The sequence below is a fragment of the Monopterus albus genome, unplaced genomic scaffold, assembly GCF_001952655.1.
Source record: "Monopterus albus unplaced genomic scaffold, M_albus_1.0 scaffold20.1, whole genome shotgun sequence".
In the NCBI taxonomy this organism is placed as follows: Eukaryota; Metazoa; Chordata; class Actinopteri; order Synbranchiformes; family Synbranchidae; genus Monopterus; species Monopterus albus.
This window is the reverse complement of record NW_018127900.1, coordinates 1866803-1882062: the sequence shown is the minus strand read 5'-3', so window position 1 is coordinate 1882062 and position 15260 is coordinate 1866803. Positions and strand designations below refer to the sequence as shown.

General features: G+C 38.8%; 3 protein-coding genes across 5 annotated transcripts in view; all 3 read left to right on the top strand.

Moving 5' to 3' along the window:
- nmrk1 (nicotinamide riboside kinase 1) overlaps nt 1–5202 on the top strand; it is a 10805-nt gene extending 5603 nt beyond the window's left edge. The window contains exons 4-8 of one of the 2 annotated variants that reach the window (XM_020593665.1): nt 1685–1853; nt 2328–2399; nt 2558–2664; nt 3935–4018; nt 4733–5202. In XM_020593665.1, coding sequence (XP_020449321.1) covers nt 1685–1853; nt 2328–2399; nt 2558–2664; nt 3935–4018; nt 4733–4743 — 443 coding nt within the window. In that variant the 3' untranslated portion in view covers nt 4744–5202. Of the gene's footprint in view, nt 1–1684; nt 1854–2327; nt 2400–2557; nt 2665–3934; nt 4019–4365; nt 4420–4732 lie in introns of those variants that run through there. The other variant, XM_020593664.1, reaches the window with a different exon arrangement.
- Nucleotides 5203–7012: 1810 nt separating this feature from the next.
- On the top strand, nt 7013–11762 carry LOC109956504 (gamma-glutamyl hydrolase). Its single transcript, XM_020593663.1, has 9 exons — nt 7013–7188; nt 7319–7433; nt 7799–7849; nt 7989–8073; nt 8791–8929; nt 9235–9341; nt 9624–9717; nt 9835–9972; nt 10648–11762. Exons 1-9 carry the CDS (start codon nt 7071–7073, stop codon nt 10764–10766), a joined length of 966 nt encoding a protein of 321 aa, XP_020449319.1. The 5' UTR covers nt 7013–7070; the 3' UTR covers nt 10767–11762.
- An 832-nt stretch (nt 11763–12594) lies between these two features.
- The window catches only part of rnf122 (ring finger protein 122), a 17581-nt gene continuing 14915 nt past the window's right edge, over nt 12595–15260 (top strand). The window contains exon 1 of one of the 2 annotated variants that reach the window (XM_020593820.1): nt 12595–13065. In XM_020593820.1, the coding sequence (XP_020449476.1) occupies nt 13041–13065 (25 nt within the window). In that variant the 5' untranslated portion in view covers nt 12595–13040. The remainder of the gene's footprint in view (nt 13066–15260) is intronic. The other variant, XM_020593819.1, reaches the window with a different exon arrangement.

The window sequence follows — 15260 nt, the reverse complement described above, 5'->3', positions numbered from 1 at the left end:
GGGCTGGTCCTGCTTCCCCCCCCACGATCGGATCCAGCTCACCACCAGGTGGTGATCAGTTGACAGCTCCGCCCCCTCTTCCCCCGAGTGTCCAAGACATACGGCCGGAGGTCAGATGAAACAACCACAAAGTCGATCATCGACCTCCACCTAGGGTGTCCGGGTGCCAAGTGCACTGGTGAACACCCTTATGCTTGAACATGGTGTTTGTTATGGACAAACTCGGAGTCCCCAGTCGGAGCGTTTTCCATCACTTTTTTTATTGTGTGATTAAGAGAATTTGGGCAGCTACACTAGCTGAGGGGGGTGAAGGGACTGGAGAAGGAAGAGAAGGGAAAAAGTGAGAAGGAAAAGGGAAAGGCAGGAAGGTGGTTATGGGAGGGTGGGAGGAGAGGGGGCTCTGAGTATACAGTCCTCAGAGGAGTGAAGTGAAAGCCAAAAGTGTTCCTTTGAGGAAGTGGGTTCAAGATGAATCTCCTTTATTTTAGCACCGTCATCACACTACATTCTCCATTTTCATATAAAGTACACACAGTACTTTGTTTTATATACATCTATACATGTGTACTGTAACAATGAGTGTGATATTATGGAACGACTGAAGCCATCAGTTTCAGTGATACTTTTAAAGAGCTAAATTTATTTGATTTCCAGCTATGAAAATGCTGAGGTTCTGAATGTGCACCAGCCCCTTACGGATCCTCCTGCAGGTGGTGGGCCCACAGGAGGACATCCCCACGTCGCTCGTTCAGGCGAAGCCCGGCCAGGCCCCATGTGGGGAGGCCCGTCCACCAGGCGCTCGCATTCGAGCTCCAAGCCTGGGCCTGGCTCCAGGGTGGAGCCCCAGCTGCGCCATGCCGGGTGACGTCACGGTCCTTGATTTTAATCTATTCATAAAGGGCTTTTGAACCACTCTTAGTCTGACCCGTCACCCATCATACAAGCACTCCGGAGTAAAAGAATGACTAGCCCCGGACAACATAGCTCCTAGGATCACTCGGCTACTCAAACCCCTCCACCACAATAAGGTGGCGGTTCAAGGAGGGGTCAAGTAAAAGTATTGTTATTTTATGGTAACAATAACTCAAATATAAGTAAAATAATTGCCAAAATAACTACTTGAGAGTAAGAGAGTGGCTTTTGAAAATATTACTTAAATAACTTTATTATGATCTGGTTAGAATAATCAAGTGTGAGACAACAACATGCTCACTTTTTAAACACAATGCAAAACAGCCATGTGTACATTCTAATCCAAACCAAACTGATCATATAAGAAAAAAATAAGCAGTAATAAATTACATATTTACCACATAGTTTAAATTATAGCAATTCTGGCCACAAGGTAGTTTTGTATAAGTCCTCTAAAGTTGTAAATAAACTGTAAGATTACAGTAGGATTACAGTGGCAAAGCACATGGTCAGAGCCCTAAACTGTCCAAAACATAACATTTTAAACTAAAAACTGTAAGCCATGTGCACATTTAAATACAGCAATGCTTGTATCCCATTAAAGTAAACAGAGAGCATATTAAATCTTTACAAAACAACATGTATTATCATAGATCATTTTAACTGTACCAAATCAGTATGAAAGTGCATTTAAATGTCTTTGAAAACGTGCGTCTGCATGTGTTTGAGAATGTATATGCTTACCCTGTAATCTCAATGTATTCTGTTTAAGTGCTCGACGCTCTCCATATGGACACGATGATGAGAGAGGTGGACTCATGGCGAAGAGATCCTGAGTCATTCCTGAGGAAGAAAGGTGTGACCCCCGAGCACACGGCACTGACAGTCGATATGGAGGTGTTTGTGCTGGTAGTGGAAGGCTTCCTCATTTTCAACTACAGGTACATGAGGAAGGATTTAGTGGAGTTATTGAAGTTTATTTCAGTTAAAAGATCAGCAAACTCCTAACAGTTGAAAACACTTTATTTTATAGGCCCATAAGTTTTTTGTAAGTTTGTTTCACAATGCAACTAACTAAGCTAAAACAAATTAACATGATCTCTATTTTCTCTGTAATTGTTACCAAATAATCTAGTTCTGTTAAGGAAACTATGGACTCCTAAAATAAAGCATCAGTGAAAAATGATATATGCACTAACCAAAAATGACAATCATTACAGTATGTAATTATTATGCAATTGCTTTTTTCAGGTCAAGATTTCCACTTAAATTATGACTGTTTTTGGAAAGTAACCATTTATTTGTGGTTTATCTCTTACCAGAAGAGCTATAGTGACTGTTCACCAGGATTCACTTAATTATATGAAGACTTATTTCCTAATGCTTTGTTTATTGTTTGTGTTTTACCTTTCCAGGCCTTTGAATGAGGTGTTTGACAAAAGATACTACATAGAAATACCTTATGATGTCTGCAAAAGGAGACGAAGGTGTCAAAAATCTGTTTAATTTCCACTTTTGTGTGTTTTCTTTTTTTGGCATTCTCTGTACATTATCTGTTGTTTTACCTTTAAGTGAATTTTTGTTTCCACTGAGGTTTAATAAATAAAAAGCAAGATAAAAGGTTTTCCTCCTCTCTACTTGACAGCTTCAGGGTGTACACGCCTCCTGATCCTCCTGGGTACTTCGATGGACATGTCTGGCCAATGTACCTAAAGAACCGCCAGGAGATGGAGAGCATGGTGTCTGGAATTGGTAAGTGTCCAGTCAAAGATAATATGTGATGACACTTTATTACAGACTCAGGGTCCAGGTTCAAAACAAATAAAAGCAATAAAAGAACAGTTTAAAAATGAAACAATAAAAACAGAAAATACATAAAAACGAGAGCACAAGAACACCCATAAAACTACTGCCCCTTTAAAAGACAGGTATACCAGTGTTTCCAGAGAGCAGAAGTAAAACGCATGTCACTGTGTGCAACACTAGTCAACAATAAAATGATATGATTTTTTGAACCATTCAAGCGACAAATAAATTTAAACATCAGGTTTCTTAAAACAGCGGAAAATGTACTAACTCGAGATGATACGAACAAATCACTTACAATACGCTTTAAACAAAGCCACGTTCAAGAGCTGCTGAAGACCTGCTGAGCTGGGACTAAAAATCACAAGGTCGTCTGCATACATTAAATGATTCACAACTTTGTCACCGACCATACATCCCGTTCTGCACATATTTAATTCTTTAAACAGATCATTCATGTAAAAATTAAACAAAATTGGGGAAAGCAGACTACCTTGTCTTACGCCGTTACCGGTCTGAAAAGGCGCAGATATACAATTATCCCATCTAACAGACATAGTCTGGTGGGCATACCAGTATGACAAACATCTCACAATATATTTAGGTACTTGGGCGTCACACAGTTTCTGGAATAATTTCCTGTGATTCACTCAATATGTGTCCAGTATGTGATAGTTTTAGTTTTTTTAGTTTAGTTTAGTTTATTTCAAGCATGTAAAAAATAAAATAGCATTACAGAAATAAAATTGTGAGAAAAGAAAAAAAAAGCAAAAGAAAAAGGTAGTGCGTTTACAATACAAGAAGAAATAACTAATAACAATATAAAGACAAAATAGTATACAATTCAGTTATATCACATTCATGAAGTAAATTATGGGATTAGTATTTGTCTTCGTTTTCTATGATGAATATTATAAACTAAAAACACTGGCGGATGATCAGTAATATCATTGATCAAAAGTAAATTAATAGAACCACCCAAGCCCCCAAAAACCACCAAGGACCAGCCCCGACATTCACCCAGTTTTGTTGGGTGAAAATAATTAAGGCACTGCTGTTGGGATTATTACTATGATTTTTGTGAAGCAGATAGGGTTTCTATGTGGTTGTCAATAAAGAATCATGAATTTTGAAGCTACTGTAACAAGAGATGTACTTGTGTTAAATAATTACATACTGTAAATGGCATCTAAATGTTTTATATCTGTGTTTTCAGTATTTCTGGATGGACTAAAGCTAAAAGAAGAGCTGCTAGCCATTGTGTACAACGATGTTTGTGAAGAAATAGAAAGGCTCAGGGGTAAGATGCACTAAGGCTGGGATATGATTAAGACAAAGATTCTTGTATTGATTCCACTACCAAATAAACCTTGAATACTTCTAATTTGCACATATCGTTCAGTGGAGCAAATGTGGAATTTAGCCAGTCAGTTGTAAACAACATTAAATAGTTCATCAACAGTAAGTTATATTAAGGAAGAGGATTTCTGGCTCTCTGATTCTGAAACAATTACAAACTATTTGGAGTTGTGAGGGGTGCCAAGCTAATCTAGAGGTACCTAAGATTAAACATTAAATGGCTGGAAATTAGCAAAATGAGCATGGCATGGGCACCTTAAACTAAGGCAAGTGCTATTGTGTTTCTAGATAACAAAGCAGAGCCTTGCCCAACCAGGATTTGACACTAAAGTTTTCAAGCCAAGTGTACTGTAAGTCACCATGCGAACTGACCGAGGGCAGTGTGTCCCTCTCCATGGGAATATCAATCAGCGTGTCCGCCAATGCGGTCCAGACTGAAATATCTCGTGAACTACTGATTACTATTACTTTCTATACAGGTCCCCTGAGGATACATCTCAACTAGTGTTTGTTGTACCTTATGAATAGTACCATATGTCAGCATGCTAGCGTGATCTTATTTGAATATTAGTTTGAATATTAATGTGGGTATGGACTCTTTGAGACTTGAACTGAAAAGTGCCTTAAAATTTGATTTTGTGTATTTTGTTTGCAGAACAAGATTGAAATGGTTGAATTCTGATTTGTTTACCCACTGAAGATGGAGACAACTGCTGTCAAGAAAGTTCCTCTTTTGGAGTAATGTCTGACTGAATGGACTAAACCAGGTGTTTCTTTGGACATGAATGTCTAATGTCTATGTAATATCTAAACAGTATTTCTAAAAAGAGAAAAAACTACTGTGAATGAGATGCTGTAGCATCTGGAAGCTGCCAGTATCTCAGTGAACCTGATGTCTCTGACATTAACAACCAGTAATATAAAGTAAAGATGCCCTCTGGGAAACCTAAATTTGAGAGTTTTTTGAGATTTTATGTAGTGGCTGATGAATACGGTTGATTGATGTGATCTTGTACAATGTTTATCTCTCACTAAAATGTTTTTTTAAACAATGCAACACTGACTTTTTCAGTCTGACTATACATATAACTTTATCTTGTGATATAACTCCACATAACCAAATACATAAAGTGTACATCATTGCTAAAGATCAGTTTAAAAGACTTTCTCACTCACTCAGGTTTTTGTGTTTTTACAACATGAGTTGTAAAAGACTTTGCTCAGGCTAAGCCCATTAAAGCAGCTGCTGGTCAACAACAGTCACACACAAGTGGTGACTAATTTCTAACATCAATTTGTCTCCACCTTACCACTAAATCTGATATAATGGAGACACACTAGTGGCCAGCTTTATAGTACCCTCTACATAGGTACTCTGTGACCTGAATGCAGAGGTCTGTCTTAACTTTTTGATAAACAAACAATAAGAAAAGAGGCATCAGAACTGAAAGTATGCTGCTACACATGGAAGCTTTGTTATTTGCAGATGTACATGACAAGTAGTTTGTGGTAATTTCATAAAACAAACCTTATTTTGGGACAATGCACTGTGTGAAAACGTTATAAACTTTTAAAAGTAAATTATCCTCTTTACAAAACAGGGCCAAAACATTAGCTAACAATGCAAAAACTGTTTATATTGTACTTTAGTGGTGCAAATTTGCCCAACATCCAACCATTATGTACAGTATACAACTTAAAGCGCCGTGTGGGGGCCGGAGCCAATTCCAGCTAGAACAGACCCTATACAGGTCACCAGTCTATCACGCTGCTGACACATACAGATATACAGTCAAACCTGTGGCCATTTTAGAGTTGCCAGTTAACCTAACCTGCATGTTATTTGGACTGTGGGAGGAAGCTGGAGTAACCAGAGAGAACACATGCAGACACAGGAAGAACAGAAAGTTCCCAGTCAGCCAACAGGTTTGAACACAAAACCTTGCTGTGAGGTGACCGTGCCAACCACTGCTCCATCATGTCACCCAGTTCCTCAATAATGGGCTTACAGGCTTTTTGTGGCTGGCTTTGGGGGTCTATAAATGATACAGCTTCCCATTTTGCCCAGGTAGTAATCCAGCCCCGGTGCAAGGGCTTGCACTGATTTTGTATGTGGATAAAAGACTAGATACAGAAAAAAGAAAGATGAAGGGATTGAATGTTGTACAATCACTGCAGTGACTGTTATTGAGTTATTGAAGTTGTTCCCCAGCTGCATTTTCATTTACCAAGTAAGCTCACACCATCAGTGAATATGAGGATAAAATGGATACTTACAGTGAATGAATGAATAATGTAACCCTCACAGATAAAGCCATAAAACCCCTGTGATGAAATAATCTTAAATCAAGGTCTACATACTACCTTTTAACCACTTCTCATGGTCTTCATCAGAGGATGGAACTCAGGCATTATAAGACACATAACCCCTGTTACCCAGTTTGTGTAGAAGCCAAAAAATATTTATATATTTAATTAGTTAACATGAGCAGCAGCGGTCAGGAGAGTAGACAGACCAGGAGCCCTCTCAAGGAGTTTGTCAGTGCACACCTGTACCTTTAAAATCCTATAAACACAAAGCCTTTTTTTTAATTTTGGATGAAAACCTGTTTGACTGTCCTTTGAATTCAAGCATGCCATGTCAACTGAGAACGTCTGTGTAATTTATGTGTTCTTTATTGCAAAACCCGACCTTGCCACATGATGCTGCAGTGTTTCCCACACACTAAATGATCAGAATTTTCTGAAAAAAACCCACGCTGTCAGCAGAATGTTTGCGTTTACCTCAGCATTCAACATGTGTGACTGACATGTGCACTGCAGAGCTTGTAAATCAGGACATTCCACACTTCCTTGTACTGACTATATCCTCTAAAACACGTCATATATAAGTCTGCTGCAGTTTCTGTTATCAACCACTGCTCTCTAACTGCCTCATAGAACTGCTGTGCTGAATTAAGCTGTGATTGGTCAGTGGAGACTGAAGTAAAAACATGTCCAACATGGGCTTTTCAGCATTTGTGTGCTCAATTTTTGTGTGCTGCTTCTGTTGCAGCAAAACTATGCCAACAACACTCAGCCAGGGGCCTGTGAACGACAGACCTGTGATCGGTGAGTAAAAAGTACTATTAGGACTGAATGCTGAAGGAAGTTTAAGAACAAATGACACCTTCTTTTTAACTGAACCATGTCTGAGTTTTTTCTACTGTGCATTCACAGCTGCTGCATTTTTATCTTACAGGTATTTTGACACAGCTAGTTTCAGATGAAGTCATGAAACCGTTCGGGAGGACCTACATACCTTCTTCCTATGTGAAATACATCGAGTCTGGGGGCAGCAGAGTGATGCCTATCAGGTGGGTTGAGTCCTGTAGTCTTGGTTTAATGTGGTGTTAACAAATGAAAAGACAAACTTTACCATTAATTTCACTGGAGCTTTATGACATATTATTTTCACCAAGGAAGTAGCAAAAACTGTAAAGAACACTCTTTAATAAATGTATACAGGGATACTTACAGTAATATCCAACTAATGTCAGATTGTTTGGTAAGAATAGCTTCTTTTAAAAAACATGCAGCATATCTGGAGACATAAATCACATTACTGAGATGTTGTTAACCCATGAGCCTTATTGATACAGTAACATCACTGTCTCTCTGCAATCTGCACTTTCATGCTGTTTAAACAATATGGTAAGTGATTTGTTTGTCTGTCCCACAGACTGGCTCTTACTGGTGCTGAATATGAAAATATCTTCAGTAAGATAAATGGGTGAGCTACAGTGTTATGACTATAAATGAGTTGGAAGGTTCTGTTTCAGTGGAAATTCACATTGACATCTTAAACATATACTACATTTGTTCCTGAGTCTTCAACCTGTCACTTGTCTGAATGTGTGATCTCTGTTTAGCCTGCTTTTTATCGGTGGATCTGCAGATTTGGAGACATCAGAGTTTGCCAGAGTGGCAAAGATTTTCTACAGACTCGCTCTGACGGTTTGTAGAGCAGATCATCATTTATATTGCTTCTCCTTGAAGGGCTGTTTGTAACACACTCTCTCACTGCCAAAAGACCTTCCCTGTATTTTCTTAGTTATTTTATTATTAATCTGTTTTCTGAATTTTATATTATTATACCAGAGTGAATATACTCAAGTGTTGTGTATAAGTGCAGTTTTAACTTCACAACATTTCAGGGTGAATAATAAACTTTTTTACTCCACTATATTTAACTGATTACTACCATTGTACTTTTAACAATAAGTAATATAATTCATTGTAATTTAATACTCTGAAAAGAAACAACCTTTGCACTGAGGTGCGCCAAAGTGCAGTTTATTGTTACTTTTACCCATATTAAAAACACACACACAAAAGTGAATGCAGGACATTTAGGTAATGATTTATTTTATGGTTCACCATGACTATATAAGCTCTAACTAAAATAACCAAATTAACGGATGTTTGTCTCTATTTTTTCAATAATTATCGCAAAATTACATGTCTCTTTCAAGGAAATGTCCTAGGAAATTATGAGGTAATAATGGGCCTGTAAAATAAAGTGCTACATTTGCTGTTAATGGAAAATTGCTTTTCTGCTGCAGAGGGACCAAGATTTTGTTAAAATATTGCTAAGAGGAGTTGCCACAGTTGGTGTTGCATTATTATTTCAGACAGAGAAAAGTAAAAACCCGGACTCTGTATCTGTTCCAGGCCAATGATGCTGGGGACTTCTTTCCTATCTGGGGAACGTGCATGGGCTTGCAGCTGCTGACTGCACTGGTTGCTGGGGAAAATTTGTTGGCAAACACCTCAGCTGAGAACATAGCACTGCCCCTCAACCTAACCACAGGTATTGTGCTCTTTGTACTCAAATTAAAGTACAGCCTTGATTTACATCTTGAATTTAGGAAGTCTATTTTAAATGGACATACGTTGGGCTATTTCATTTTCTAGAAAACTGCATGTAGTGAGCTGTACCACTTGGTGTCAGTAAAGTTTTGGGCCCTAAATTATGACTATTACCAAATCATTTAAGTATATTAATCTTGCCAATATGTAATTGTTTGATGAAGCCTTGTATCTTTTAGGTTAGGTAGTTTTTTTCATATATGTAAAGTTCAGTTCTTCTCCCCTTCTTTCCCTTGCTTTCTGCAGAGGCTAACTCCAGCAAGATGTTTGAGGGTTTCCCCGATGAGCTTATGAAGGCTTTGACCCAGGAACCACTGACTGGGAATTTTCACCATTTTGGAGTTACTGTAGAGGTAGAGTAAACGCCTCTGGTGGCCAGAGTCACTGCACAGTACTGTATGTTTCACTTCCCCCTGGAGTTTTGCCTTGTTGTTGTGTTGAGAAATAAAATTAAAGACACTCCCTTTCAACATTACGAAAGGCTCACAAGCACGTTCATTTGTTCATGTGCAAAAGAAAAGATAGACAAGGGATACTTTCATTAACAATCTAGAATATTTCATACAATATGGAGCGTAAAAATGATAAAGATACATAAACTAACTACCAAATCTAACAAGCAAATATTCTTTCAGACCTTTCAGGAAAATGAAAAGCTGAAAAATTTCTTCTCTGTCCTGTCTACAAATGTTGCAGAGAACGGAGCCCACTTTGTCTCTACCATAGAAGGTTGCATGATTATTTCTATATTGAATTCACAAACTTGACAAATTATTCATCACATTATAATAACAAACATGTATATAGATATACATAGTCATATTTTAGTCTCTTCCTTCTTACCAGGTAAGAAATATCCTTTCTATGGAGTGCAGTGGCACCCAGAGGTGAATCGTTTTCAGTGGGACAGAAAACTGAACTTTCCTCACTCCCACCACGCTGTTCAGTTATCGTCGCTGCTGGCTGACTTTTTTGTCAATGAAGGTAAGATGACAAACACAGATTTTGATAATTACTGAGCATATAATTAGGTATTAACTATGGTTGTGGGATATGAATTTATAAGTATACTCTGGGACAATATATATGTGTTAACCATCAAAGATTTTGTCAGGCTGTTAATACCGAGACTGCCTTTCATGGAATGTCTCTGGTTGCATTAGAACACTGGGAAATTTAGCTCGTCAATGAGCTGATTATGGTCAGATTGGATTTACAGGCGTTGTAGGCGGATATTGTAGGTGGCTGTTATAGTTACTGAACTGAACAGGTGGTGAGCAAAACCTATTTGAATTAAACTAAAAGAAAATATTATCAGGGTTTCCTGGGTGCATATCGAAAGAACAATTGAATTTGAATAACAAGGTCCCGTTATTATTGGAAATGGATACAAGTGTCAATCCAACAGTGAAAAAACTATTTAAAATCTCAAAAATCTTTTTTGGCTACTTTATACAGATTTTACCCCCTTGTCAGTATTACACTCATGGAATTTTTCTTTTTAAGAAAAAAGAAAGAGCTGTAATAGCTGCACAGCTTTATAGAAATATATTGTGTTTATACAATTATTATTTGACAAGTATTTCTTTTACTTGATTAACCAAAGAGACATTAATCTTTTCCACTGTGTTCTTTTCATGTGCATCGTGGTTTGTTTAGGCAGAAGAAGCCTACATCGCTTTGACGACCCTGAGGAGGAAGCATCGTCACTGATCTACAACTACACTCCTGTCTATGCTGGAAACTTCACAGCATACGAGCAGATTTATTTCTTCTGAGACCCTCCGGGGTCTGACTGACTGTGTGCAGCTACAGCACAACAATATATACAGTCTATGGTGCAGCACAACACCTCGAGTGTGTTGGTGTGTAAACAAAATGTTGATTTTGAACATTTGAATGCTGATTGAGAGCATTTTTTAATAAACTCAGGATATGTTTCTACACAGGCACTTGTGCTTTTACCAGTTTAATAGAATTACTTATTTTTCTCCTTGTTTTGTAGACTTTGTTCTGTACTGTATATAAATTAGAATACTTGTAGGCTTGTAAAGAAGTGGGATTTGACAAAAAAAAAGTATCATGTCAAGACCCATTTAATAGCTGTTATGGAGATTTAAGTTGCATCATGCCATCTTTCTCAGCAAATGGAGTTTGCCCATTTGTCAAGGAATTGTAGATGTTCAAATTTCCAAATTTTCCTGCACAGTGTCAAGATGTCTCATTCATCTTTTAGCTTAGAAGACTGAAAATTCATTCTTGACAGTGTAAACAGCAGCTGACCACACAACCTCAGCATAGCGTACATTCAGTATTTCCAAGGTCAGGAATGAACATTTAATTTCAAATAAAATTCATTATTTTCTCACCAGGATTGCAAATTTGACTTTGGAACAACATCCAGCTTTCATTTTGGGAAATTAACTGAGACGGTCTTTTACTTGTGTAGTGCTTTTTTATACATTTAAGCACACTCGAAGCACTATTTGCCTATTCATGCTCACAAACACTCACACACTGGTGGACAGCCACCAGGAGCAACGTGGAGTTTGTTGTCTTTTTCAAGGACACACTGACATGTGGACTGGGGAAGCTGAAGTCAGGAAGGAGATGACCCACTGTACCTCCTGAGCCATAGTCTCCTGAAATAAAATGTAAAAATAAAATAAAAATCTGAAGGATTAAAACAGTTCTGACACTTTTAGTCTGGTGCTTGGTTCAACCTTTCTACAGGAAAGGGCTTGGTTGGATTAGCAACACTGCAAAGCTGGCATGTGCCGTGGTCACCTCACCCCGGACAAACTAATTGTTGCGCAGGTGTATTGTGCAAAGGAGTAAAGTTCAGTTTGTGGTCATTTAAAAACTGATCATTTTAGTGATAGTGTACTGTATATTCTGTATGCACCACTAAAGCACCATTTGAAGTGAAATGATCTGTGACCTGTATATTTCCCTAATTGTTCTGAGTTCAAGATGCACACACACACACACACACACACACACACACACACACAACTGAGCGCAAAGTCACCTTATCTTGAAAACTTTAGGGTCTTCATGAAGCCAATGAGATGTGGTTGAAAGCTTATGAAAAAGCTACAAAGTGAACCTTAAGTTAAATTTTTAAGGGTTTTTTAATCTTAAAAATGATAATCATAATACTCATCGAACCATTCAGTGACCCCTTGTGCCCTATGGAAGGGGGCAGTGTCATCCTAGAAGAGACCACTTCCATCAGGATAGAAATGTTTCAGCACAGTATGAAGGTGATCACTCATAACAACTTCATATTGATTTGCAATGACCCTTCCCTCTAAGGGGACAAGCAGCAAGCCAGCAAATGCCCCCTACAGCTACAGGATCCCCTCATTGTCAAGGATTCAGGTTTTTCCTTTAATTTGTCACTTGTATATACACAAAGCATAGAAAGGAGAGAATAAGGACCCCTGTTAGAGTCCCCTAGAGGAGCAGCCCGACCCTGCAGCTCACGATCTCAGTAGGCTATGTTTAAACTCACTTCCCCTAGACTCTGTTCTCGAATCTTGGAATGTAACACAAGCCAGCAGAAAGCTATGCCATGTAGTCGGTCAGCCAGGCCGTCACAACACACGCCGTCGCAGGCAAGCTGAGGATTTGTCAAGCCGCGCGTCAGTACGCGTCTACGGAGGGGCGGGAGTAGGAAAATTGAGGCAGTGCTCTAATTTCCCCTCTCACACAGATGATGCAGCTGGGTCAGTGTTATATGCCGTATATTATTTCAGAGTCAAAACAGCGGGGAATGCACATCAGCATTTCTGCTTTTTGAATCTACGTGGATAAATCCGGACGCGCATGATAGTACGCTATCAAGGTCCGCTATTTATCCAGCGTCCTATTCGTCTCTTACGACCTTTATATAGGGGCTGTTGTCTCTCTCACCTTTCACACTGCTGGCTGAGAGTCACGGGCCCTACTCGTGCACTTTACTGCGGTCATCTATCAGCACAGGCGGCTGCGCTTTGTTGGTCAACACGAATCGGATCGCAGTGGCGAGGACTCCCTCTGGCGCATTGATGCACCCGTTTCAGTGGTGTAACGGTGAGCAGTCATTTTATATTATGAGCACTGTTTTTGTCATAGGCATCTGTCGTGTAATGTGCAATTCATCCTGATATTTCAGTAGGGTGAATCTCCCACGGCAGTAGTGTGGTCACTGAATCAGTCCATTGTCTTCAAATTTAGACATTTCTTTTTCGAGAAAACACAATTTGTCACACCCAAAGGAAAACAACATCGCTCCTATTAAGATCTGTGTTGTGCTTCAGTGAATTTAAAATGTCCTATAATATCACTTATTATCAAGATTTTATGTTTAATCCCCATTTATTAGCAGTAGCCTTTATAGGCATATCATGGATCGAGCTGTTTATTGATACACTTCATAATAACTATAACTCCTTCTTTGGGCACCCATAAGTAAACACACAAAAATACATTTGTAATAATATAAAGTAAAAGTTATTATTTCTGACAAATACTTTGTAGTAATCTTCGCTTGAATGTCCTTATATTTGCTTTCAACAACATTGTTAGAGCTGCAATGGTTAGTCAATTAATTTGTTTGTCCAAGGACAGATAATTAATTGGTCCCTTATTAATAATCAATTGATCATCTTAGTCATTTTCAAGCAAAAATGCCAAACATTTCCAAATAATTGTAATAGTTTTGGATTTTGGTTGAAAAACTAAGTAATTTGTATATATCATATTTGGCACTGGCAAATTATGGGAATTTTACCATTATTTTCTGATTTTTTTATTGTAGAAGATGATCAAATAATGAAAACAACAGTGTGTTATAAGGCCTTAATTAAACTAAATAGAGGGGGTTAAAGTAAAGTGTTGGCCCATTGGTTGTATTTAAGTTACACTCTCCCTTTAATATTCTGCATTCCTTAAAAAAAACTGATGTTTTGCTGAGAAGAACATGTTAAAGCAATGAATGTTTTGTAATGAGTAGAATAAAAGACTTAATCAATAGAATCCTTTATTTCCTTCCAAGTTGATTTCAGCTGAGTTCAACCCAAGATCAGTCCTAGTGCTCTCTGTTTAACACTTTGCCTCTCTGTGTAATCTTGTTTACACTGACTGACACTGATCAGCAGTCTCTCACTTCTTGGCCTTGACCAACTATCTTCAACTGTTTGAACAACTTCTCCATCTTGCTTAAAACTGCTGTTTGCATCAGGAGGTGTTTAAACAAAACAGATTCCTTCATCGCAGTCAAATGGTGCGTCAGTGCTTCATTGTCACGGTGAGGCCTGCTCAAGATGATGGATTATTGGTCTTTCTTCTCTGACTTCGCCTGTGAGTGCAGCAGCCACAGCAGCCTCCTGTTGGTGGTGTTCAGACAAGAACAATTACCCCCTTTGTGCTGCCCAACTCCCCTGCTATTCATAAGGGGAAATAGTACACACACATACAAACACAGAGTAGCAAAGAGTGACATTCTGCTGGAAAAATGAAGCAGTATCAGGCAGCCACAGCTCAGTTTTCTCCATGTGCCAGTGTGTCTATATTATTTCAGTGTTTCTGCTGACATATGTGGCACTTTCATGCATGTGATGGGGGGTTTTGAGCCCAACCAGCAGCAGCCTCACAGGCTGTTAAATATTTGATGAGAGTTCTGTCTTTAGTGCAAGCAGCAGAAGCAGCTTTGTGTAAAGGCGTGTATATAGGACAAACCCCCAAAGGCGTCTTAGGGACACTGGCAGAGTCAAGGTATTTTAGACCTCTGTCAAATCACAGAGGGACCTTCATGCCTTATTGAGCAACAACACAAGGATCTGTCTGATGACTACAATGCAATATCACTGATACAGATTCTCTCTTGTCCTCAAAATAAAGACTATCACTAGCTAACCTTCATCTTTTTTTCTACATCTGCTACTCTTGGAGCCATGGCAACAGGGTACCTCCTGACTGTGCCAATATATAGGTCAGTCATCATGCAAGGCTCCGCCCAATGCAAAATGTCACATACCAGTATACTGTATCTGTCTGCTTTCTGTGCATACAAAAGCGAAGGGGGGCAGACAGGAGCGCCAATTCATGGATCTCCTTCATGGGTTAACAATTCAATGGCAGTCATGACATGTTGAACACACAGAGAATTAAATACTGTACAAATGACCTAGATTTGTATTGTAAGTGTGAAGCAGCCTCACAGGTGATTTGTGCTATCAGCAGAGCAGTGACATGAATACGGGGAAAGCGATGCCCCACCCCCCCCG